Below are 25140 nucleotides of genomic sequence, written 5' to 3' on the forward strand. Positions count from 1 at the left end.
TTAAGTCCTATGTATAGGACTGTATACAACATTTCCGATCCAGCCCAAGACATTTTTTGGAACCAAGCAACACTCTTAAGATAGGGATCCCCAACCCTTTTTTAGTTGGGGAGCAACAAAGGTATGAAAAATGTTCCTAGGGGTAACAAAAACTGGGCTGTGATTGGCTATTTTGTAGCCCCTATGTGCACTTGCTGTCTAAAAGAGGCTCTTTTTGGCAGTACATTTGGTTTTGTGCAACAAAATTTGCCTCCAAGCCAGGAATTCAAAAATAATCTCCTGCTTTGAGGTCACTGGGAGCAACTGGTTGGGGATCATTGCTCTAAGAGATGGTCAAAACTGTTCACTGCTGAATCTTTAGTTGGCCATACATAACCAAATCTGCTTTTTCAGTGAGTTTACCTAATTAGTGGATCTGGGCCCAATTTGCCCACGTGTGCTGGGTGAATGGGCTCATTTTTATTGAGGTACACCAACTCTTCAAACAAAGGCTGCACTTAAGCATTCCATACAGTTTCATTTTTATAGATTATACACCATTTTTTTTGGTCCCCTGTAAAATGTTAGTTTTTACTATATTATTATCAGCCTAATGATTTTCTCTTCATTCATTTTGCAGAGGAGAAAAAGCCCAAAGTTAAAAAGGCCAAATCTGAATTTCCAGTCTATTCAGCCGCTACTGCTAATGTCATTCTACCAGGGTATGATCAGTGTGCCAGTATTGAAGATATTGAATCGCAAATGGACGACTGGTTGGACTGTAGAGGTCGAGACCAAAAAAAGAAGGTAACAGTCTTTGTGCTTATTGCACAATATTTATTTGTTGTGGTTCAGGATGAATGAACCCAATTTGCTATTAAAATCAACTTCTGCTTTTATTAAATGAGCCTTAAAGTAAGGAACATTCTGTGCAAGGTCAGCTGCCATTAGGCTTAGATAGTAATGTTCCTAAGATGGCTATAGGCTCATAAGAAACATTAATAAAGGTATGGGATCCATTATCTGGAAAGCCTGTAATAGTTTGGATCAAATACAAGGTACCGTATATACTCGAGTATAAGCCGAGTTTTTCAGCCCCCAAAATATGCTGAAAAACTCTACCCTGGCTTATACTCGGGTCAAGCGCAAAAATGGTCGCTGGCGTCTAAGAATAGTCGCCGGAGTCCAAAAATAGTCGCCGGCGTCCAAGAATAGTCTCCAAGAATATTCGCCGGCGTCCAGGAATGGTCGCCGGCATCCAAAACCGAGATGCTGGCACTTCCAATGGGAGCAGAAACCCTCAATTTTTTGATTGAAACTTACCAGAAGCTGCTGCTTTCTCACCCTCGGCTTATACTCGAGTCAATAAGCTTTCCCAGTTTTTGGAGGTAAAATTAGGTACCTCGACTTATACTCGGGACGGCTTATACTTGAGTATATACGGTAAACTAAGATAAAATTAATCATTATTGGAAGCAAAACCAGCTTATTGGGTGACATGATTTTCTAGTAGGCTTAAGGTACAGTGGTGCTTGAAAATTTGTGAACCCTTTAAAATGTTATATATTTTTATGTGGATGTGTCCTAAAACCTCTGATTTTCAGACAACTCCTCAAAGTATATCAGGAAAACCTAATTAAAAAATAAAAGTTATTATATTTGGTCATGTATTTATTAAAAAAATTGATAACATATCTATATATGACAAAGTAAGTGAATCACTTACTTTGGCTCGGTATTTGGTGTTACCACGTTTGCGGTATTAGACAGTTTGCAGTTGGAGTTATGAAGGTTGACCACTTCTGGGCAGAGTAAAAACCCCTTCAATTTGTACACAATATGTCTGACTATTGATTAGTGGAGTCCAAACCTTTAACGATAGTCCTGTAACCTTTTTCTGCTTTATGGGCATTGACAACTCTTTTTCTGAGGTCCTCAGACAACTCCGTTGTTCGAGACATAATTAGGGTTGCCACCTGGCCGGTATTTTGCCGGCCTGGCTGGTAAAAATGATGGTTGATCCCAATGTTATTAATAGGGGAAAAAAGATAAATATATAGGAAGGCCGGTATTTTTTTACAGAAAAGCTGGAAACCCTAGTCATGATACACATCCATAGCTGATGTATGTGTAATCAGGCTTTGCTGGGTCACTGTTCTTAAAATAAAACATGGTATCTCCCTCACACCAGAGCATTCTGGATAACAGGTTCCATACCTGTATTTGGATTCATAAAGTCAGAGGCCAGGAGACTCATCATGTTTGTTTTAATAGGAATGCATGTTTCTTGAAAAGAATTATGACCCAGTGGAAATGCTTTGGAAATGAAAAAAGTCCTCTCATCTAATGTGGTCAGAGATTATAGTTAAGCAATCATCTTTTTTTGATTATTTCGGTATAGACTTCTCTGTTCATGAGGTTAAGGGTTATGATAAGCAGAGCAGCTATTCAAAAGGTCTGGTAATATCTACTTTTCACATCCACTTTGCACCACATCCACATGGAAGCATCTTGTTTCCAAATCCAGACAGGAACCTCCAGAAAACATGGTGCATGGCTTTATCACAACCAAAGGTGCTTGCCATTGATATTGGGATCTTAGTTGTGTCTGGCCATAGACGCAAAGATCTGATCGTACGAATCGAGGATTCTTACGATTTTCGAACCGTGTGTGGAGAGTTCCGACATTTTTCGTCCGGCGGAGATCGGTCGTTTGGTCGATCGGACAGGTTAGAAAATTTCTGTCGGCTGCCGATAATATCTCTGTGTGTATTGCCGATCGTACGATTTTCAGTGGGAGACTGTCACTGGCTTTGGTTGGACATAGATATCGTACGATTGCTGTCAGGGGCAGAACATTGCTGATCTGTTCTTTAACTAATCTGACTGGTAAGACTTTGATCTGAATGGTTAGTGGCGGGTTGGGAGATGGGAAAGTCTGATCATACGATGATTCGTACGATCGGATCTTTGCATCTATGGCCAGCTTTACACATAGAATGTGTGCTGAATGTCATCTGAAAATTTCACAGGGGTTGTCTTCATAAAAGCACTGGCCCTGAATCTAACTCCGACTCTGTTCCTGCAGATGGATAATACCTTGTTTAAACAGCTCAATCAAGTTAAGTTAAACTAAATGACTGGCTGGTTATCTGTGTTTCGGCAGCTGATTGATGCAGTACTAACCAATCACAGACTTACACTAGCTTACCTTATCAGCTGTCCAAAAGGCCAATTTCTTTTTCTATTCTCTTATCTATAATACTCAGTCCAGAGTCCCACCTAAGTAAATAATGACCATTTTATCTCATGGCTTGGGTACCAGAACCGTGCCCTGCTTTCCTCTGTATTTGGCAAGAAGGACATTTCCAAGATAAGGCCTTTATTTATGACCTGACTATTCATTATGCCTTGATGGTCTAATGGGGGCATAAAACATACTTGACATAGCATAAGACCAAAGTTTATATCTGTATTTGTGTGTAGATGCATGCAGTGCTTACATGTGTTCTGCTTATATGTGTACATACATATATATCACATAGTCTTAGCAAAAATACATTTAAACTGCTGAGTTTACACATGCTGCCTTGCCTCTTACTGTCCAACCTGTAAATATAAATATATTCACTGCCATATCAGAGCTTTGTGTTCTTATTGGGTCTTTGTAAATAAAAATATCTTCAGTATTTAGTTGGAACAGTAAATTCCCCATTTTTGTTGAGGTCAGACCAACTCTAATTACCGAGATATTTAAATAGCTCTTATTGATTTTGTTGGAAATGTATATTCATTATATGTATTTGTGGAGTTGGTAGCAACAACTGCACTGCAGTATATGGGAATCCTTCTTGAGGATTTAAACTAAAGCAACTCTGTATGAACCAATAGCGGAACCAGTTCAGTTTGAGTTTCTACATATTGTATTATACTGGTTCATTTATGCCTTGGGTTTACATTTTCAGTGATGATTACGTATTTGTCATAAATAAAATCTTTGGTTTACTCTTTTTGATTGGCGGCGACTCTTTTCTTTTTAAACATTCAAATGCCAAGAAAATGTGTGTGAGTTGTGTTTTTGCACAGTGGAACAGCGGGCAAGCGGACTGGTATTTCAGTTCATGTTTTATCTAAAAATATCAATTTTGGTAAATACAGATAGGGTAGCCATCAGTGTCCTTAAAGGGATTCTGTCATTATTTCTATGGTGTAGTTTTTATTTCTAAATTACACTGTTTATACTGCAAATAATTCACTCTACAATATAAAATTTCATTCCTAATCTAACAAGTGTATTTTGTTGTTGTTGTTGTTGTAATATTGGTGTGTAGGCAGCTATCTCAGGTCATTTTGCCTGGTCATGTGCTTTCAGAAAGAGCTAGCACTTTAGGATGGAACTGCTTTCTGGCAGGCTGTTGTTTCTCCTACTCAATGTAACTGAAAGTGTCGCAGTGGGACCTGCATTTTACTATTGAGTGCTGTTCTTAGATCTACCAGGCAGCTGTTATCCTGTGATATGAAGCTGTTATCTGATTACCTTCCCATTGTTCTGTTGTTAGGATACTGGGGGGTGTGAGATCACACCAACTTGCAGTAAAGAGTGACTGAAGTTTATCAGAGCACAAGTCACATGACTGGAGGCACCTGGGAAACTGACAATATGTCTAGCCCCATGTCAGATTTCAAAATTAAATGTAAAAAAATCTGTTTCCTCTTTTGAAAAAATGTATTTCAGTGCAGATCACTATTAACTGATGTATTTTGAAAAATGACAGTATCCCTTTAATTTAAAATGTATACTTTATTACATAATATCTTTTTAATGTGCCCGCATATCTGTGTACCTCAATATATGTGCTTGTGGGTTCTGTTGAGATACTGAATAGCCTACATAAATAATATGCATTGGGAATTTCCACATGTCTAAGACCCGGGTGAATTTGAACAGATATATATTTTTATTTTTTTTTTCCTCCTGCAATAAAAGTAAATGGTACATGTCTGTTTCCTGACAGCGTGGCTGGTAGCAATAATAATCTTGCTGTTATATAGAAATGCGTGTAGGCAAGGGAGAATACATGAAATGACATTAACAGGGTCATGAACTGTGTGATACTCTACTTCTTACTATTTCAGAATAAATCAAGCAAGGAGGATGTAATGGCCAATTTACTTTCTGCTTTCATTCTCGAAAAAGAGTCTCATTCATTGCATGTAGATTCTGCAATTCAACTATGTTTTGTTCAGTGATTATCGAGTGGAAATCAACTTATCAGTCTCTGATACCATTTCACTGACCCATTCTGCAGCTTTTCAGTCTTCGCATGCACAGCTTAGAAAGGCCAGAACAGTGACCTCATGGGTTGCAATTACCACTTGAATTACAGGCACTTTCCTGAGAATTCCCCATGGAAAAATGTCTTAGGAAACACAGAGATTTAATGCTTCTGCCTCTTTTAAAAATTCTGCTTCATCTTTCAAAAGGCATAGGCATTGATATTCTGAGACAATCAGGGTCGGACTGGGGGGCCCACCAGGACTGCTGGTCCAGGACGCCCCTCCGGCCCCCTGGCCCCCTACTGCGACGCGCCGAGCTCGGCGCTACTGTGTGAATGCGCCGCTCAGTGCACATGCATGAACGGCGCCATGCGCGAGCAGCATCGCTCGCCGCGCAAGGCACTGCGCATCGCCGAAAACTGTTTTCCCCCAAAATAGAATTATCGGGAGAGGGGGTCTGGCCTGGTGTCCTGCCGGGCCAGTCGGACACTGGAGACAATTTACAATTGGTTTTAATTTTTTATTATTTGTGGCTTTTTATTCAGCAGCTATTTGGTAGTTAGGGTCATGTTGTTTACCTTAGCAGCCAGGCACTGGTTTGAATGAGAGACTGAAATATGAATAGGAGAGGGATCAGTGACGTAACTAGATATCAATGGGCCCCAAAAATGTCAAGAGGTTGACCTGTTTTACCAGTATTTATTTAACTTCTATATGAATTAGGGCCTCATCGGGCCCCTATACCTCCTGGGTAGGGTTCTAGCTGTATAGTCTGCTTCCTCTGTAGTTACACCCCTGAGAGGGATTTAATAGCAAGAAAAGGCCTATAATATCAGGTATAATATGACATGATATAAAAAAAACATTGTGTCAATAATAATATAATTGTATTTGACCCCAATGTTATTTATAGGGAAAAAAGATAAATATATAGGAAGGCCGGTATTTTTTTCCAGAAAAGGTGGCAACCCTAATTACAGTATATGCTCTGAACTATCTCACCCCCCCCCCCCAGTGCTCACCCCATACCTCCCAACTGTCCCGTTTTTTGTGGGACATTCTTGATTTTGACAGCTCAACCCTCAGTCCCGGATTTGTTACTGAAATGTACCGACTTTCTCTTTGATCTTCTGCACTAATAAGCTACTGGAAAAAAGCTGCAGTATCAGAAATTCTTAGAATTTTAAACAATAGTAAATCTGAAAATCAACTTTGCAAGCCAATCAGTACTTTATTTTAATTTCCTGGATTCACACATGCAAAGATATATTTGACTGTCTGGACTGTATGATACCAGCCATTGTTTTTTTTTTTACACAACATGACCTTTTTAAAAGGAATCAAATAGACCCACCCTAAACGCCAAGGTGAGGGGACCCATAATTAGGTCTTTATCCACATATTAAGAATTTCTTTAATTTGCCTCAGTGGAGGAACACTTTTTTGTGTGCTTTAAAGTTACACCACGGCCTGTAGCACCAGCTTCTATGATAGACGAGCCTCATTTTCTGCTTGATGATTTCCAACAACCCCTAAGTTTAGCTTCTCAACAGCAGCCAAGAGCACACTGAGCATGTGCAGTGCCACTGACCTTTAAAAGCTGATCAGAAGTTACGGGCTCCTATGCACATTTTTGAAGGCCTGGATCATAGTGCTATTATATAGAATGCAGCATTTGCAGCCAAATGTATTGTTTTATTTTATCACAAAATATTACTATAATATTGCACTTTGAAAACCCCCCCCTGTTTGAAAATGAAATTGATGCAGTGGCTCCACATTTTATGCATGTTAACAAGGAGGCCAATAATCCCACTCATTCAGTCTCGCTATTTGTATGTAACACAGATGGATAATCAGTTTATTATATATAGTGTTCTTAAATAGATCATTTAATGTGGTATGTTGTGTGGAGCGCGGCACACCAGGCTGTGTCAGTATGGGACAATGGTTTCATGGCCTTTTTTCATTGTTAAAGGGTTTTGTGCATCTTACTCCCTTAATCACATAATGAGAAAGTGCATTTATCCCTCCATAATTACACATCCCTGTAGTGTCTTTGTGCTCTTATTAAACGCTGAGAGATTAGTTGAGGCTCTTAGTTTGGAACAAGGGTGTGTACATGCTGATATCATGCAGATTTCTCTTCTTGGCTTAAACTGACTCTTTTTTACATTTTCCGGTAGCTTAAGGTACAAAATATCTCAATGCAGAGGAACTCTTGTATTAAACTGACTTTTAACATAATCAGCCAGGAACCTCATTCTTGTATTCATGTTTTCTCTTTACAATTACAATTAGCACAAAACACTAGTGAAAGACCTGCTCGAAATGTAAATCAAATAAGGACACAATTGTAAGAGTGTGTTCACCTTTAAATTCAGAAGATAATGGCAAAACTCGCACACCCAGGCCTTAAAAGCTCCGCCAGGTGCTCAGTTGCTTGGAAGGATCGGCACCCTCCTCAATCAACAAAAGAAAAAAGCAATGGCACTCACAGCATATTCAAGCAGGATAAACCTTGCGTATGTTTATTTGCACACGATGCAACGTTTCGGGGTGGTCCCCTTTGTCAAGCTTGACATTCTGATTGCAATTGGTTTGCAATTGGTTTTCATTTTTTATTATTTGTGATGTTTGAGTTATTTAGCTTTTTTTTCAGCAGCTCTCCAGTTTGCAATGTCAGCAATCTGGTTGCTAGGGTCCGCGTTATCCTTGCAACCATGCACTGATTTGAATGAGAGACTGGAATATGAATAGGAGAGGCCTTAATAAAAAGTAGCAATAACAATACGTGTGTAGCTTTACAGAGCATTTGTTTTTTAGATGGGGTCAGTGACCCCCATTTGAAAGCTGGAAAGAGTCCAAAGAAGAAGAAGGCAAATAATCAAAAACTATAAAAATTAAAAAAAAATAATGAAGGCCAGTTGAAAATTTGCTTAGAATTAGCCATTCTATAACATACCGGTACTTAAAGTGAACATAATGGTGAACCACCCCTTTAACATAACTACGTTTTTCTCTTGGCTTTACTTCAAAATGATACATGCAGCGGACCCTTTTGGCTCAATTCTGCTGTTTCTGTTGACACCACCCACACTGGGAATCTTGAAGCAACCAGCACCATCGAAGTTGGAAGTAGCTCCAGGTTCCCCTGTTTAGTAGTGGTGATCACCAGTGGCTTTGGATTTGAGAACTAGGATTTTTGGTTTTACAGTTGGGATTTTGTATTAGGCATTTATGGCTGGAAAAAGGGAAAGGCCTGAAAGGGCTAACACAATGATTTTGTCTTCGGGCCAAGGAACACACATTCATTCATCTGCTGCATTGCTGATCCATACCTTGTAAAATCCTCTTTTCCAAGGAGGGCATCTCTCTAGGAACATAGAAGGGCTTGCAGGCCGACAAGTGACCTAATGTTTGGGAAATACATTTCCATACAATATATCATTGTGTGTTCAACACAAAATGGGGAAAGAAGAGCGATCACATGCACCACCATTCTTCCATAACGTAAGACTTCTTACCAGTACAAGCTGTGTGTTTCCCCCCGTACCAGCTGAACTACATAAAAATTCTGCGTTTGTATAACTGACATCAATGGACTGGCACAAGTAATCTCACGAGCACACACAACATATAAATATATAGATGTAGAAATAAAGGGTCAACCCTAATGTCAGCATTTGTGTGCAGTAGAGAGAGCAGTCAATAAGTATAGCTCAAATCTGTCATAGATATGCATCCCATGCTCCATGCCAAGATCTACTAACCCATTACACTGCCAATTCAATGCCCCACGTCCATTCCCTTTCTTGTTCTTTAAAGGGGAACTATCGCAAAAATGAAAATTTAATAAAAGCTTCAGCATACTGAAATAAGAAACTTTCTAAATACAATCAATTACTGTAAATATTCTATATCTTTTCTGAAATAATCAAGTTTATATTCACTTTTCCTCTCTCAATATCTGTTTCTCCTCTTTCTGTCTTCATTGAAGAGTTGGATGTCAGATGAATGATCCAATATATCTTCTAGGGGGGCTTCTTCTGCCAAGAAGATGTATTGGGGGCTCCTTCTGCCTAGAAGATATATTAGAGCTCACTCTATTAAAATCACCAGACATCATGTCTCTACCTGCAGAATTTGTGCAAAAGGCAGTCTTTTTTTTTAGATTTTGTTTGTACTGGAATCCGTTATTTGAGTGAGCTCTAATTAGGGATGCACCGAATCCACTATTTTGGATTCGATCGAACCCCCGAATCCTTCGCAAAAGATTTGGCCGAATACCGAAACCGAATCAGAATTCCAATGTGCATATGCAAATTATGGGTGGAATTTTTTACTTCCTTGTTTTGTGACAAAAAGTCACGCGATTTCCCTCCCCGTCCCTAATTTGCATACGCAAATCTGGATTTGGTTCAGCCTGGCCGAAGGATTCGGCCGAATCCTGCTGAAAAAGGCAGAATCCTGGCCGAATCATCTGCTAGGAAAGGAAGCCCCCTATAGGATATATTGGCTCTAACTGTCAATGAATATCTGACACCCAACTGCTGCATGAATAGAGAATGGAGAGAAACAGATGCTGAGAGATTAATATTGATTATTTCAGAAAGAATGCAGAATGTTTAATTGATTGTATTTAGAAAGTTTCTTACTTCAGTATTAGGAAGCTTATATTACATTTTCATTCATGATAATTCCCCTTTAAAAAAATAAATACAGACATGCCTTAAACAGGCTTTACCCCAGAGTACAGCTTTTGGGAATGGGTGATTGCTCCTTACTTTAGAACTATTGGGCCTTTAGATAGATTTACACCTATTTTTGAACATATACTGTATTTACATGTACAATAATATACATATTCTTGGTGTTTTTCTCAGTGCCTTAATTTTTCTGTATAATGGAGGTGTAACCAGGGGTGTAACTACAGAGGAAGCAGACCCTGCAGGGGGGGCCCTGGAGGTACAAGCTGTCCCACGAGGCCCTAATTAATGAGAAATTTCAATATATATTGGTAAATGGGACAGCCTCTGGATATGTTGGGGGCCCTAAAATTAATTTGCTGTGGGGCCCAGTAATATCTAGTTACTCCACTTGGTGTTACCAGATGGGTGTCCGCTCTGCTGTCTTGGGGCAGCCTGGTACAAACTGACTGTGTTTATCTGAGCCCATAGCTATTAAGGCTAAACACTGGCTATACCTTCCTGGCAGCTGCCATAGAGAAAACAGTAGGATAGATTTACCAGCAAGTCTCTCGGGTGACACACAGTCATATGCCTGGACCCACTGGGGACAATAGGTGACATCTGGAGCCATTTTGTTTTTTTTTTTCTTAATTTGATCACTAAGGAAAATTCCCTCATGGGACATTCCCAAAAAGCAAATGGTTTGAAACCTTTATTCTGCTGATGTGCAGATCATTAATTCTGCCTCTCCCTGCTCAGATCTATTATGCAGAATGCTTGAAACTTGGGGTTTTTCCACATAAGTGGTTTCTCCATTATTTGGATCACCATACCCTGAGTCTCCTAAATAAAAGGTAAACATGAAATAAACCCAATAGGATTGTGTTGCCATTAGTATTGGTTGATGGTAACTAAGCTGCATATTGGCATTCATATTGGTATTTACAAGCTGCTTTTTTATTATTATTGTTATTATTACATTTCTATGGAAGATGGACCTCCCATAAATCAGAGCCTTCTGGATAAGAGGTTCTCGGAAGAGATCCCATACCTGTATTATCATAACCATGGGTTTTTTTTTGTTTAAAGCACAAATATATTCATGAGTCGCAATCACACTTCTACAGTTATGCTCAGCAGACTGGGTGTTGCTGTAACTTTATTAAGACTACAAACTAATGTAACTAAAAACTTATTTTCTAAAAATGTAATTTCTCCTGCAAAAAACCCTGAAGTTGACCATGCTTTTACCCACAATGCAGCATTCTTTCCAAGATTCCAACATGATTGTGGCTGCCATAATGGGGGCACCACATACCATAGACAGAAAGATCTGCACTTGTTACGAAATTGTGTGCAAATGGACACAACCTGCACCAGCATTATAAAGTGGCGGATCTTGGTTAAGACATAGACAATTATTGTGATCCAACTGCTGCCTGTAGGCACAGCCACATTTCAGATTGTATGGGGTGTAATTGTTTTCCCATTTTTGCACCTAATGCTGCATTTAACCACATGTAAGTAAGCGCTCTGTTGTGCCATTATATTTACTTTTTCTTGAAATAAAGTATCACGAGTATCTCCATCTGCAAAGGATAATTCTTCCCTAAGTGAGGATTCTGGGAGTTTAACCTCTCAACATGGCGCTGGCTGATCGTTCGACATACTGAATGAAAGGTTTCTTGGTTTTTCAGTTCTCTGTTCATCTTAATGTTTTATCTGTTGTCGTCCAGTTGCAGAGATTGTGACTACTCTCATTATAGTCTATGCTACAGATCTTGAGCCTAATTCCTGTGACAATCAATCATCTTCTTTTCATTTCTTTATTCCAGAAACTCCCAGCTTGCTCCTTTTCCCCCCTTTTTAATGTTTTCAGCAGATTAGCTTTTTTTTTTTTTTTCAAACTCCGATTACCAATTGTTCCCTTGATCCTCAGGATTGTGTCGGCCCTATACAAGATCTATCTGTCTTCTGTTAATCATTACATGATTGTAAATGATGTCTTGAAATAATAGAGGCGGATATGTAACTCCTCTAACCCTGCATTTAATAGTAAGGAAATGCACATAACAAAATTCCATTTTTTGTTCTAGTAAAATGACGGAGATCAGTCATCACTCAACTGGGAATAAAATGTCATTGGAAATGTCACGGCAAAGATGCATGGGCTCATTCTTAAGGATCAGGGCACACTCTCAGATTCGGGAGATTAGTCGCTCAGCGAAAAAATCTCTTCTTCGGGGCGAGTAATCTCCCTGAACTGCCTCCCGCCAGCTAGAATGTAATTCGCAGGCGGGATGGCACACTGATCGCTTACGAGGAAACTTCGGGCGACTTCAGAAAACGAAGCGATCCGAGTGCCATCCCACTGGCGATTTACATTGTAGCGGACGGGAGGCAGTTCGGGGAGGTTAGTCGCCACGAAGAAGAGGAGGTTTGTTACCGGGTGAATAATCTCTCACAATCTGATCATGTGCCCTGACCCTTAAAGAGAAAATCCAGCCCATGCGCCTTATACGAACTGTATCATTTGATTTAGTTTTTTTAGCTTAATCCAAATATTAAGCCCATCCCTAGTAAATATAAAGTCATCAGGGGATATGTAATAAAAGGCACTTAGTTTGCCCAGGAGCAGTAACCCATAGCAACCAATCAGCAGGTAGCATTTACTGGTCACCTGTTTAAAAGCAAACATCTTATTGGTTGCTATAAGTTACTGCCCCTGGACAAATTTAGTTCCTTTTATTACATATAGGGATATATACGTGGAGTTATAAGTGGGTCCCTGGCAGGGGGACCAGCAGCTTGCACCCGACGATACTACAAGCGGTGAGTTATAGTTGAGCATCACCCGCATTTGGGGGAAGTGGATTGGTTGGTTGGTTTTTGGCAAAGTGGTTGCTTTGTATGTATTTCTGTATGTTCAATGTATCAACTATTTATTGTACAGCCCTGCAGAATATGTTGGCGCTGATGTTAATCAGGGGTGTGATTTTGCATGCTTGGGCCATTTCTTTCCATGTTGCTCCACTCTGCTTTTTAGGGCCCCAGGGACTCATGTCAGCAAGTCCTGCTGAAAAATTAGTTTAGGGCTCCATGATTCCTGACAGCAGGTCTAAGTGGGGTGATAGGAATCACAGGAGGGATTGACCTTTCAAACTAACAATGGATCTCAATAAGACACACACACACACACACACACACACACAAAAGCCATGAATATCTTGTAAATTATATCCATATAAACGGTGAGTAGTGATGTCATTTCTGTCACATGACTCACTGAAACTTGGCCTCGTGTTTTTATATGGTCATGAAACTCCTCGGTAACTTATAATATCCTTATATTTTACAAGAGGGGGTACTTTATTCACTATATATATATATATATATATATATATATATATATATATATATATATATATATATATATATATATATATATATATAAAATTAATGATGCCCGGCCCGATACCTGCTCTCCCCACCCCGACCTTACATATGCCGACTTCCGGTTTGAACTTTTATAGACACGCACCTATGTGCTCCATCCCTTATGTGACATCATCGGCAGCGCGGGTCTATAAAAGAAACCTGAAGTCGGGCTAAGGCGGATATTATATTTATACCTTCCATTGCAGTATTTGTTGTTGTTTTTATGATGATTTAACTTTAGAAAGTTTCTACGATAAAAAAAAGGCTAATATTTTTTAAGAAGGAGACCGAAAAACAGCCAATTGAGATCAAACAATCTTTGAACAAATCCTTCAAAGTGTTTTGTAAGACGTAGGTGTTGAAATGTGAAGGATTAAGTGGGCTTGGTAGCCCTGGAAGGGAAATGCCTGATAAGCCCATTGTACACTGATGTATTTGTGTCCTCTCCCAGTCAGGGCATAGTGGCAGTTTAAGGCTGTGATAACTGCATGATACGTACAAAAAAAAATCGATCTATTGCTATTCCACAGTTGAAAGATACTGTAAATCACACATATAAAGCAACAAAGAAAGATCTATTTTCTAAACACTTCTACAAATATCTCCTATCAGTCTGCCAAGTGACACACACAGCACATTAACATAAGCTGGCCATAGACGCAAAGATCCGATCGTATGAATCATCGTTCCCCATCTCCCGACCTGCCACTAACCAGTCAGATCAAATAAAGTAGAAAAAGAACAGATCAGCCGATGTTCTGCCCCTGACAGCAATCGCACGAAAGTTATGTCCGACAAAAGCTGGTGACAGTCTCCCACTGAAAATCGACAGATCGGCAATACATGCAGAGATATTATTGGCAGCCAACAGAAATCTTCTAACCTGTCCGATCGACCCTCGATTCGTATGATCAGATCTTTGCGTCTGTGGCTTCTCACTACAGGACCTTAATGTATTTTTGTCATTTTTATCTCAGGCCACTTTATTAAACAAGAAGTATTACTGACACAGTGATCTATGCCTGCCTGGTTAGGAGAGTTAAGGCCCCCATACATGGGCCGACAAAAGCTGCTGACAGACCGAGTCGGCCGCTTATTGGCCCGTGTGTGGGGCCATCCGACAGGCTTCCCCAATCGATCTCGATCGGGCAGGTTAAAATCCCATCGGATCGCAGCCTCATCTGTGCCTTTATGCGGTCCCGCCAACCGACCGCCTGTTTCGAATGCATTATGATCCGATCGTTGGGCCCTAGGGCCCACGATGGGATCAGCCCGATATCACCCACTTCAGTGTGGGGGATCAGCCCGATATTACCCACTTCAGTGTGGGCCTATCGGGAAGAGATGGATCTCAACGTTTATGGCCACCTTTAGAAATTCGGACTGTGGTATCTGCTTCCTCTATAGCGAATAAAAATATAAACCTCCTTCCCAGCCACTCTCTTACCTGGGGTGCAAGTTGGATGGGAGTGGGCGGAGTTGTGGTGGAGTGGGCAGGGCAAATGGGGAATGTGGGAGGAGCAGAGGCGGGAGAGGAAGTGGGCAGGATGGGGATCGGAGTTAGCCGGGCCCTTCTGAAGATTTTTTTTTGCAGGGGGGCCTGGCGCACTTTAGTTACGCCACTGAGCTCAAGTCTGCAGGAGACATAGATGTGGTGATTACTGCTGACACTCGGTACCTACAGGGTTAAGTTAATTGTGCTGCTGCAGGCAGGCTGCTGTCACTCAGAGCTGTCTCACTCAGCTCTGCAACTGTACAGGTGTATCTGCATGTTATACTGCCACTCATATGCATTAATATGCTTGGCATGTTTTAAATGCATTTTATTAGAACATTTCTTGTGAAAAAAGAACATTTTCCTAGAGTGGGCCTATGAAAGATCCCCCTTTAAGGGTACACTCACAAGGAGCATTCAGAACATACACCCATACAGTATTTTCTACATATTAAGTACTATGTATGTTTATAGACAGAGGATAATAGCACCTCACCACCTCCACCCCTTGGTGGGGCTTTGAGAACTTAAACTGAGTGATTCATTTTGCAGGTCTATTTCCTGGTTGAAATTTGTCTGTTATAGATCATTTCTATAAAATCCAGAAAATAATAGAAATATACTGAAAGACTGATATTTTTTTTTACCTAGCAGTGGGTGAGAGTCCATAACCACCTTTGTGCATGTGGAGAACTTACATTAAAATACTAAAACAGGTATGGGACCTGTTATCCAGAATGTTCGGGACCTGGGGCTTTCCGGATAACGGATCTTTCTATAATTTGGATCTTCATACATTGTCTACTATAAAATCATGTTAACATTAAATAAACCCAAATAGGCTAGTTCTGCTTCCAATAAGGATTAAAGGACCAGTAACATCAATTTTTCTTTGAAAAAAATTTGTTAGTATAAAAAAAAAAAACAACACAAGGACAAATTAAACTTTTAAATCGCTAAGTCTTTATTAAGAAATAACTTATTTTTTATTTATGTTTTATTATTTATTATGTTGTATTATTGCAGAGAAATAGTTTTAAAAAATTTGGATTATTTGGATAAAATGGAGTCAATGGGAGATGGCCATTCCCTAATTCGGAGCTTTCTGGATAACTGATCCCATACCTGTATGTGCAAAGGAAACCTTGTTAGAATTGAATGTATCGGGTTTTTTTGTTGATGATTTTTTTATCCCATTCCCAAAATAGGAATAAAACAAATATTTTCCCATCTGCAAATAAACAGGAATCTGGACTTTTAGACCCAGCCCTGTAAACAACAGCAGATGGTCATTAAATACTGTCGATTTCAGCTTTGTGGTCGGAGAGATTTTCCTTCCTTGGTGGAGTGTGTTTTTCTAATTGCAGGAAGAACATGATATGAATGTTATGTGCGTGGTTCCTAAGCCTTTGCTAAACTTTCACTTTGTATTCTATATGGAGATTGGAGCGGGACCTTTTGATGTGAAATTTGAATTCTAGCGAAGCCTTGACAGCTGTCCACTCCCCATGTGGGGAGACGCATTCTTTCCCAATGTTTCAGGAATATTGGGCACATGTTTGCCAGTGACAATAGCAGTGTGCTTATGTATTCATTTGCCTCTTACTTGGCTACATAGTAAAACATTCACCCCGAGGGCCACCCTAGTGGTCTGTGTAGTAGTTGGATCACAGGAGCTTTGTCTCAGCCTCAGATACAGTAACCTCCGCTGAGGAAGGGCTGGAGCTTTCTGTCACGTATTGGAGAGGTGCATATGGTTTGAGACAATGCATTAACACAAGTCGGGATCAATCGGTTGAACTCTTGTTAATATCTTTGATACAATCTTTCAGCGTGACTGTGCCACACCTTGGGATAATCTTCTTGCATGGAATTAGGCCGGCCAACCTTTGCCATAACAGGATCACACTTTATTACAGATGAAAATGTTAGCAGAGAGCTGATCTGAACTGCAAGTGCAGCTTATCTATAAGTGAGGACAGACTTGTGTGTGAACAGTAACTTGGTTGCTTTATAGAACACTTCAGCATAACATGTGTGTAACAGGAACTTTTCATAGAGAGCATAAACAGGAAGAGGTAAACAGGAAGAGGAAGAAGAAAATCACACAGGGTTACAGGTCAAACATGACATCATATTGCTAAGCAACAATAGACCCTCCCTGCATTAAATAACATCACTGGAACAATCTCTGTCTGTTGTTTTCCAACAGAAAATAGAAAATCTGTGGTCATATTAGATTTATAGATACTATGACCACTCAATAAAGCCGATCCCCCAATATCTTACTCGCTGGTTTATTTGAAGCCTATAATTAAAGGGGGTTTTCAAATTTAAATTAACTTTTAGTATGATGTAGAGAGCGATATTCCGAGACAATTTGCAATTGGTTTTCATTTTTTATTATTTATGGTTTTTGAGTTATTTAGCTTTTTATTCAGCAGCTCTTCGATTTGAAATGTCTGGAATCTGGTTGCTAGGGTCCAAATTACCTTAACAACCATGCATTGATAACTAATAAGAGACTGGAATATGAAAAGGAGAGGCCTGACATTGCTTAGGTAATTGGAATACTAGCAACCATGTATTGATATGACTAAGAGACTGGAATGTGAATGGGAGAGGCCTGAGGTTGCTAAGGTAATTTGGATCCTAGCAACCATGCATTGATATGACTAAGAGACTGGAATGCGAATAGGAGAGGCCTGAAGTTGCTAAGGTAATTGGGATCCTAGCAACCATGCATTGATATGACTAAGAGACTGGAATGTGAATAGGAGAGGCCTGAGGTTGCTAAGGTAATTGGGATCCTAGCAACCAGATTGCTGAAATTGTAAACTGGAGCACTGCTGAATAAAAAGCTAAAAAACTCAAAAACCATAAATAATTAAAAATAAAAAATCAAGTGCAGATTGTCTCTACATCATACTAACAGTTAATTAAAAGGTGACCAGCCCCATTAATTATATTGTCTCAAAATATCGCTCTACATCATACTAAGGGGGTTATTTATCAAAACATTTTTAAATAGTCAGACCCAACTAGAATCCACAATGTGACCTTATTTATTATTAAAAAAGCACGATTTAAATGGATCCGGAACAAACTCGCTAAAATTGAGCAAAAACCTGAACAGCACATTTTTTTCGAAACATAAAATTTTTTGGATTTTTGCCCGAAATAGTCGGATTCTCTGACTAATTCCAGCGCAGACCACAGAAACTTCCAAATAGGATAGGGACCTCTCCCATTGACTTATACACATACTCCGTAGGTCTGAGATGCCAGATTTTTGGATTTTGGGCTTTTTCCATTCTCTGGGTATAATAAATGTTGTAAAATTCAAGGTTTTTTTTCCTTTAAAAATTCTGATTTTATAATAAAAAGAACTTGATTTTTTTGAGTTTTTGGCATTTAGACTAATAAATAACCCCCTAAATATTAATTTAAAGGTGAACAACCCCTTTAAAAAAATGGCAAATGCTTTATTTTAATTTACACTTTTTAAACGAAAGACTATTTTCCTCTAAAGTAGGCAGATTTATACTTTAATTTAAGTGGCTGCCATGTCGTCCCTTCTTTCACACACCCTTTCCCTTGATAGTTTTTTTGGATTTTCTGAAATCTCTAGAAAGCTATAATTAGTATGCTTGCAGACTAGGCATTCCCCAAATCATTTGGCGTCTGAATTTCAATTGGTTGACGTTTCCCAGACTTGTCAGATGCTGAAGGTGGTAATCCATGTGTCATTGTGCCACTGATGAATAGGTAGCCATCTGAATATAAAAAGCTGCCATGTAAATTGACTTGTTGTAAGGCCTAATAGGCATCTCACAGTTTTCCATAGTTAATAATTGCACTTTATTGATTGAAATTTAAAAAAACAATAAGACAACAGAGAATGTTGTGGTCCCTGTCATTTTCAGGGCCGCAGTGGTGTTTCCATCAGAGGGAGAGACAATTTACATATATCAGGGGTGTCCAACCTTCCGTTGATGAACTACAAATCCCAGCATCCCCCATTAGCTTTGGGCTGCAGTATAATTGCAGTTCAACAACAGCAAAAAGGTGAATATAATATATTGTTTTATAAGTGTATTCCTGAGTGGGAGGTTACATACCCAATCAGTACTAATCGTTTTAGACTTTTTTTTCCACCAAATATGCAAGATAGATGAGTAAATGCTATTTGCAGGGGTTTTGCATGCTCTCTAGTGTAAGTACTAAAGGTATAAAAGAATCCTGTGTGAATAAAAGTGAGCGATTGATCAGATTTCCCTTACTATTGGCCGTTGTTTATTGACTCTTTAAGGGATACTGTCATGATTTTTATGGTGTAGTTCTTATTCCTAAATTATACTGTCTACACTGGAAATAATTCACTCTACCATATAAAATGTCATTCCTGAACCAGTATTTTTTTTTAAGTTGTAATATTGGTGTGTAGACAGACATCTAAGGTCATTTTGCCTGGTCATGTGCTTTTTAGAAATAGCCAGCACTTTAGGATGGAACTGCTTTCTGACAGTCTGTTGTTTCTCCTACTCAATGTAACTGATTGTGTCGCAGTGGGACCTGGATTTTACTATTGAGTGCTGTTCTTATATCTACCAGGCAGCTGTTACCTTGTGTTATTGAGCTGTTATCTGGTTACCTTCCCATTGTTCTGCTGATGGGCTGCTGATATCACTCTAACTTGCAGTAAAGAGTGACTAAAGTTTATCAGAGCACAAGTCACATGTCCGGGGGCACCTGGGAAGCTGACAATATGTCTAGCCCCATGTCAGATTTCAAAATTTAAATAAAAAATCTGTTTTATTTGAAAAACACATTTCAGTGCTAAATTCTGCTAGAGCAGCACTATTAACTGATGCATTTTGAAAAAAAACATGTTTTCCCGTGACATTATCCCTTTAAGGAGCCAGTTGTACTTATGCTAATGGCTGTGCTTGGGGGGGGGGGAGACTCTGTTGATGGCAGAACAAAGTGAATAAAGGTAGTTTGCTTTGCAAATGAATGCAAATGGTACAGGCTTTTGGGAAGCCCTTTAATGGGGGGCAGCGCTTTTCTTAATATGAGCGAAGCTGCCATTTGGACATGGTGAAAAGAGCACGCTTGAACCATTGATTAGGGAGACAGGGGAAGAAGTGAGAAAGGGCCCCGTTCAGCTGGCAGTTAGGCAGGCGGATGTCAGTGTGCTGGAGCCCAGTGGGAGAGTGACAGGGAGGATTAGTGTCAGGAGAAGCTTTGCTGGAGCTGTGGAGATGCTCCCTGGGGTCACTCACCTCTGACTGTTGTTCTAAATGAAAGTTGTGCTAATGAAAGTGCTTGATGCATGCCTGTTCATTATCGGAAATGGTGATTAGATGAGCTATTTATCTGGAAAGGTTATGAGGGGAGGTGCTGCCTATTTTTAAACATTATCTTAAGTAGAAATGTTCCTTGTTCCTATAATGAACATTACGCAGAACAAAATCAGTGCCGCCAAGCGAGCAGACTCCTCACAATAATCCGACACAACTGGGTGTGAAAATTCATTACATACATTTGCTTTATTTCTCTTTATCATAAGGCAGTGTCATATAGTAGGAATATCACATTGTACCACTGTTTCTGTTCCCAGGCCCCGGAATGGACAGAGGAAGACCTGAGTCAGCTGACAAGAAATATGACGAAGTTCCCAGGGGGCACCCCCGGTCGATGGGAGAAGATTGCACATGAATTGGGTCGATCAGTGACAGATGTGAGTTCACTCAGATTTATATTGTGCGTCTGGCGATGGAACCGAGTGAGATGATTGTTACGAGAGGGAGACTCACAATAACACTGGCCTGACATTGTGCCTTTTGTAAGAGAGCAAAGTCCTTTCAGGCCCTGCAAGTAACAAGAAAGCAAGACGCAGATGTGAATCTGTCCCCTGCTCTATATTTATAGCTGGCCATACACTATAAGATCTGCTCGTTTGGCGACATGATAATTGGCCCCAAGAATAACAACTCCTGCCCCATTAATTGGCCCCTAGAATAACACCTCCTGTTTTAGTGATTGGCCCCTAGAATAGCACCTTCTGTCATAGTGATTGGCACCTAGAATAGCGACTCCTTTGCTTATGATTTGCCCGTAGAATACCTTCTCCCCTCCTAGTGATTGGCCCCTAGAATAACAACTCCTGTCCTTGTGATTGGCCCCTAGAATTACACCTTCCGTCATAGTGATTGGCACCTGGAATAGCAACTCCTTTGCATTATGATCTACCCCTAGAATACCTGCTCCCGTCCTAGTTATTGGCCCCTAGAATAACAACTCCTGTTCTAGTGATTGGCCCCTAGAATTACACCTTCTGTCATAGTGTTTGGCACCTAGAATAGCGACTACTTTGCTAATGATTGGCCCCTATAATACCTGCTCCCCTCCTAGTAATTGGCCCCTAGAATAACAACTCCTGTCCTAGTGATTGGCCCCTAGAATAACACCTTGTGTCATAGTGATTGGTCTCTAGAATAACACCTTGTGTCATAGTTATTGGCCCCTAGAATAACACATCTTGTCCTAGTGATTGGCCCGTAGAATTACACCTTCTGTCATAGTGATTGGCCCCAGGAATACCTGCTCCCCTCCTAGTGATTGGCCCCTAGAATAGTGTCTTGTATCAGTACAGGGCTATTTATCCGTGTAGCACAGTGTAATGCAGCATCATGTGTAGCCGGGTCAGTGATGTATGTATGTCGGGAGTATATTTGTTGTTTTGTCCTTTATTTTCCATTAGCTCCTATAGTAACTGCCTTACACTCAAATCCCCATCACTCATGTCCGCTAAATCCATTTTAGTGCCCTGGACTTGGATGCGATAAATGATTTTGCCCTTCAGCAGAAAAGGGGTTAATCTGATTTGTTTTCTCCAAACAAGTTGATTATAAAAGAGGGAGCAGATTGACTTTGGTCTAATCACAGACCTGCTTACCTGGACCCGCGCTCGCTCCCAGCCTTTCCACATCTGTTGTTTGACCCATTTTCTGGCTAAATCTCTCGCTTCAGGCTTAATACTCATTCCCGTCCTGTAAGAACAATCAGCCCATTTTGTTTGTGCTTTGCCTTGTTTTTCTCCCGGCACCAACTCAGCCCACTCCTAGGACCTGCCACTTCTACATATTTTCTCCCTCATTTCATTTCATTCTCGTGCTCCCATATTTTACATTAGGGATGTCCAACCTGATTCCATCCATACCAGCACCCCTCACAACTGCCACAGGATTCTGGGAGTTCTAGTTCAGCAACTACTGTACATCTGCAGTCTGGAATGCATTGCATTGAAACCAGTACAGTCTGCAGCATACATCTAGATACATGCAGAGTGTGGATTGAGCATGTGTCCATGATAGTTGTATGAGAGTGAGGACTGATCCATACATTGCACTGTAATATCTGTAGATAAGGAACATTTCACAGGCGGAAGTGTCGGCAATCACGTAGGGCCCTGAGTGCCTCTATATCAACTCAAACCAGGTTAAAGGAAAACTATACCCCCCGAACAATGTAGGTCTATATAAAAATATATTGCATAAAACAGCTCATATGTAAAACCCTGCTTCATGTAAATAAACCACTTTCATAATAATATACTTTTCTAGTAGTATGTGCCATTGGGTAATCATAAATAGAAAATTATCATTTTAAAAATAAGGGCCTCCCCCTGGGATCCTACGATTCACGGTGTACACCAACATACCATACGTTAGGTCACATGAGCCAATTAACAGAGAGAGTTGTGTCTTTTGCTCCCATACTTCTTCCTGTTACAGTTAGAGCTGCAGTATTTCTGGTCAGGTGATCTCTGAGGCAGCACACAGACCATCACAAAATGGTGGTTCAAGGCAAGAGATGTAAATGGGCAATATTTACTTAAATATATATTCCAGTTTGGTAAGATTTTTGGTCGGATCGACGCCCGCTGATAAATGAATGAAAAGCCGGAGTTAACAACTACATGGTCCAACCGTCGGATGAAGACGCTGCTTTCTGCGTCCACTTCCGACAATCACGTCAAGTCGGATTTAATGTAGTCGTTACCTTGGACTTTTCATTCAGTCCGATTATATCTTCACGCGCGACTGCATCCGACTTGCCGCGTGTGTTTTGTCGGCGTGCGTCAATCCGCCCAAAAACACTCGTGGAGTCCAGCCCTTAATATTCCACTTAATTTGATATAAACAATCTGTTGCTTAAACATCCATTTTTGGTAAAGTTTTCCTTTTAGGGCTATTCCACACGGGGAGATAGCGACGCGTTTGCGGTCGCGGCGACAAAGCGCCGCGACAGTCGCCGCGACCGGCGCAGGCGACAGTTTTGTATGGGCGCCTATGTAAAAACGCCTGTGCTAACCACACGAGGCGATGCGCTTTTCAACAGTCGCCTGAAAATGCCTCGCCAGGCTTTTTCAGGCGACTGTTGAAAAGCGCATCGCCTCGTGTGGTTAGCACAGGCGTTTTTACATAGGCGCCCATACAAAACTGTCGCCTGCGCCGGTCGCGGCGACTGTCGCGGCGCTTTGTCGCCGCGACCGCAAACGCGTCGCTATCTCCCCGTGTGGACTAGCCCTTAATAGAAAGCACAATCCAGTCCTACGTGATGTCCCAGTGGCCTCACACGCACTTCGCGCGGCGCAATGTTTATAATGTTAATTTATAGCTTTCACCAGATGATTTTTGTAACCACAAAAGCCACTTAAATTGTAAAAATAACAGGAAACACAGGCAAGTGTCTGGCATGCAAAGCAGCCCATAATGTGATTATTAGCAGCAGTCTCTTTAAATGAAAGCAGACAATTCTCACATTTCTACATGTGAGCGGTATCAGTGAATGGGAGGACTCTGCTCACTCTCTGTGCTCGCTAATCTTCCACATTCTGAGCTCCTGATAGGGGATTTGCCGGCTGCCTGGAAAAAGGCTCAGGTAGGGAAGCAAAACAAGAGGCAGGTGGAGAGATTTAAGGTGACTTTCTTAATCACCATGGTTCTGAGCCACGTGATTGGCAGAGACACAAGCCTTGCGCTCTCTCTCCAAAGGAAAACTAAACCTGCTTCTGCCTCTCACTATTAAACCTGATCAGCCTGCACTTTGCTTTGTTCTATCCTGAGGCTTTAGTAGGGATACTGTCCACTAGCTCCAGGCACTGACTTTTGGAGGATGCTGGGAACTGTAGTTTAGCTGCAGACCTACTGAGAGGAGATGTTTAACTGTTTTTGCCCAAAGATATTCTCATCATCACCATCATTATTCTAAGCACATTTCCATTTCCAATACACATTCATTAAGGAAAAGGCCACACTGGGCGTTTTGGGGAGATTCTGTTGCCTGGCGACTAATCGCCTCGTCTTTACAGCGACCAATCTCCCAAATGGCTTCCCTCACTCTGCGCTGTCTAAAATGAAAAAAGGCTGGCGCGTATAATCATACGCGGCAGTTCTTTTTCCGAAGTCGACCGAGGGAGATTAGTCGCTAGGCGACAAACCCCCCCGAATTGCCGCGTGTCTCTGCCCTAAATGTTACTGAAAGTTGTGTCTGTCTGTCCCTTTCTGTTCTCTTGAAACAATGTCCATCCACCTCCAAGTCTGTTAATCAGCTTCTTCCGCTACATTGTTTCAATAGTCAGAGACTAGACCGAGACTGACAGACAAATAACGACTTTGGTAAATCACACATTACTTTAAAATCCTCGAAAAATTTTATTGTGTATTTGAGCGTTGCTTAAAAATCTTATTTCATGTACAAAAGGCTGTTTTTTTAAATGTGTATTTTACAGAAAAAATTAATAGCAGATTATTTTTTTTTCCTTTGTGTTGTTTTAAAGCCACGGTGCAGTTGCATGGTTATTGATGCTAGGATGTCAGGTCCATTTATTTGCCTTTCTCCTATATAATTCTGATATTGATCCTGGCCAGGAGAAAGGGAAAGCCATTCCCAATTCAGCTTCATTAATGGGGAGAAATACAGAATGCCAGGCAATCATTGGGCTCAGATCAACTGCTCTTTCATTTACTTCAAATTCTCATATTTCAGTTTTTTCCCTACAGTACAACCCATCATATTACTGAACCTTTCATTCCCTATTCCCTCTATAATGCTCAATATTAAAGTTTGCAGTAAATATGGTGTCGGTTGTGTGTAAGGCAAGGCCTGAGTCACCCTTTCCCTATATAATACTGTACATCCTCACTTTATGGCAATGTTCCCCTGACACCATAAGTGTAATAATAATTTACC

The 25140-nt window shown here is 40.5% G+C and overlaps 1 protein-coding gene across 1 annotated transcript in view; it reads left to right on the forward strand.

Moving 5' to 3' along the window:
- The window catches only part of dnajc1.S (DnaJ heat shock protein family (Hsp40) member C1 S homeolog), a 75762-nt gene that overhangs the window by 44315 nt on the left and 6307 nt on the right, over positions 1–25140 (forward strand). Inside the window, 2 exon segments of the mRNA NM_001092364.1 lie at positions 620–786; positions 20504–20623. Coding sequence (NP_001085833.1) covers positions 620–786; positions 20504–20623 — 287 coding nt within the window.

This window comes from Xenopus laevis, chromosome 6S (genome assembly GCF_017654675.1).
Source record: "Xenopus laevis strain J_2021 chromosome 6S, Xenopus_laevis_v10.1, whole genome shotgun sequence".
Lineage (NCBI taxonomy): Eukaryota > Metazoa > Chordata > Amphibia > Anura > Pipidae > Xenopus > Xenopus laevis.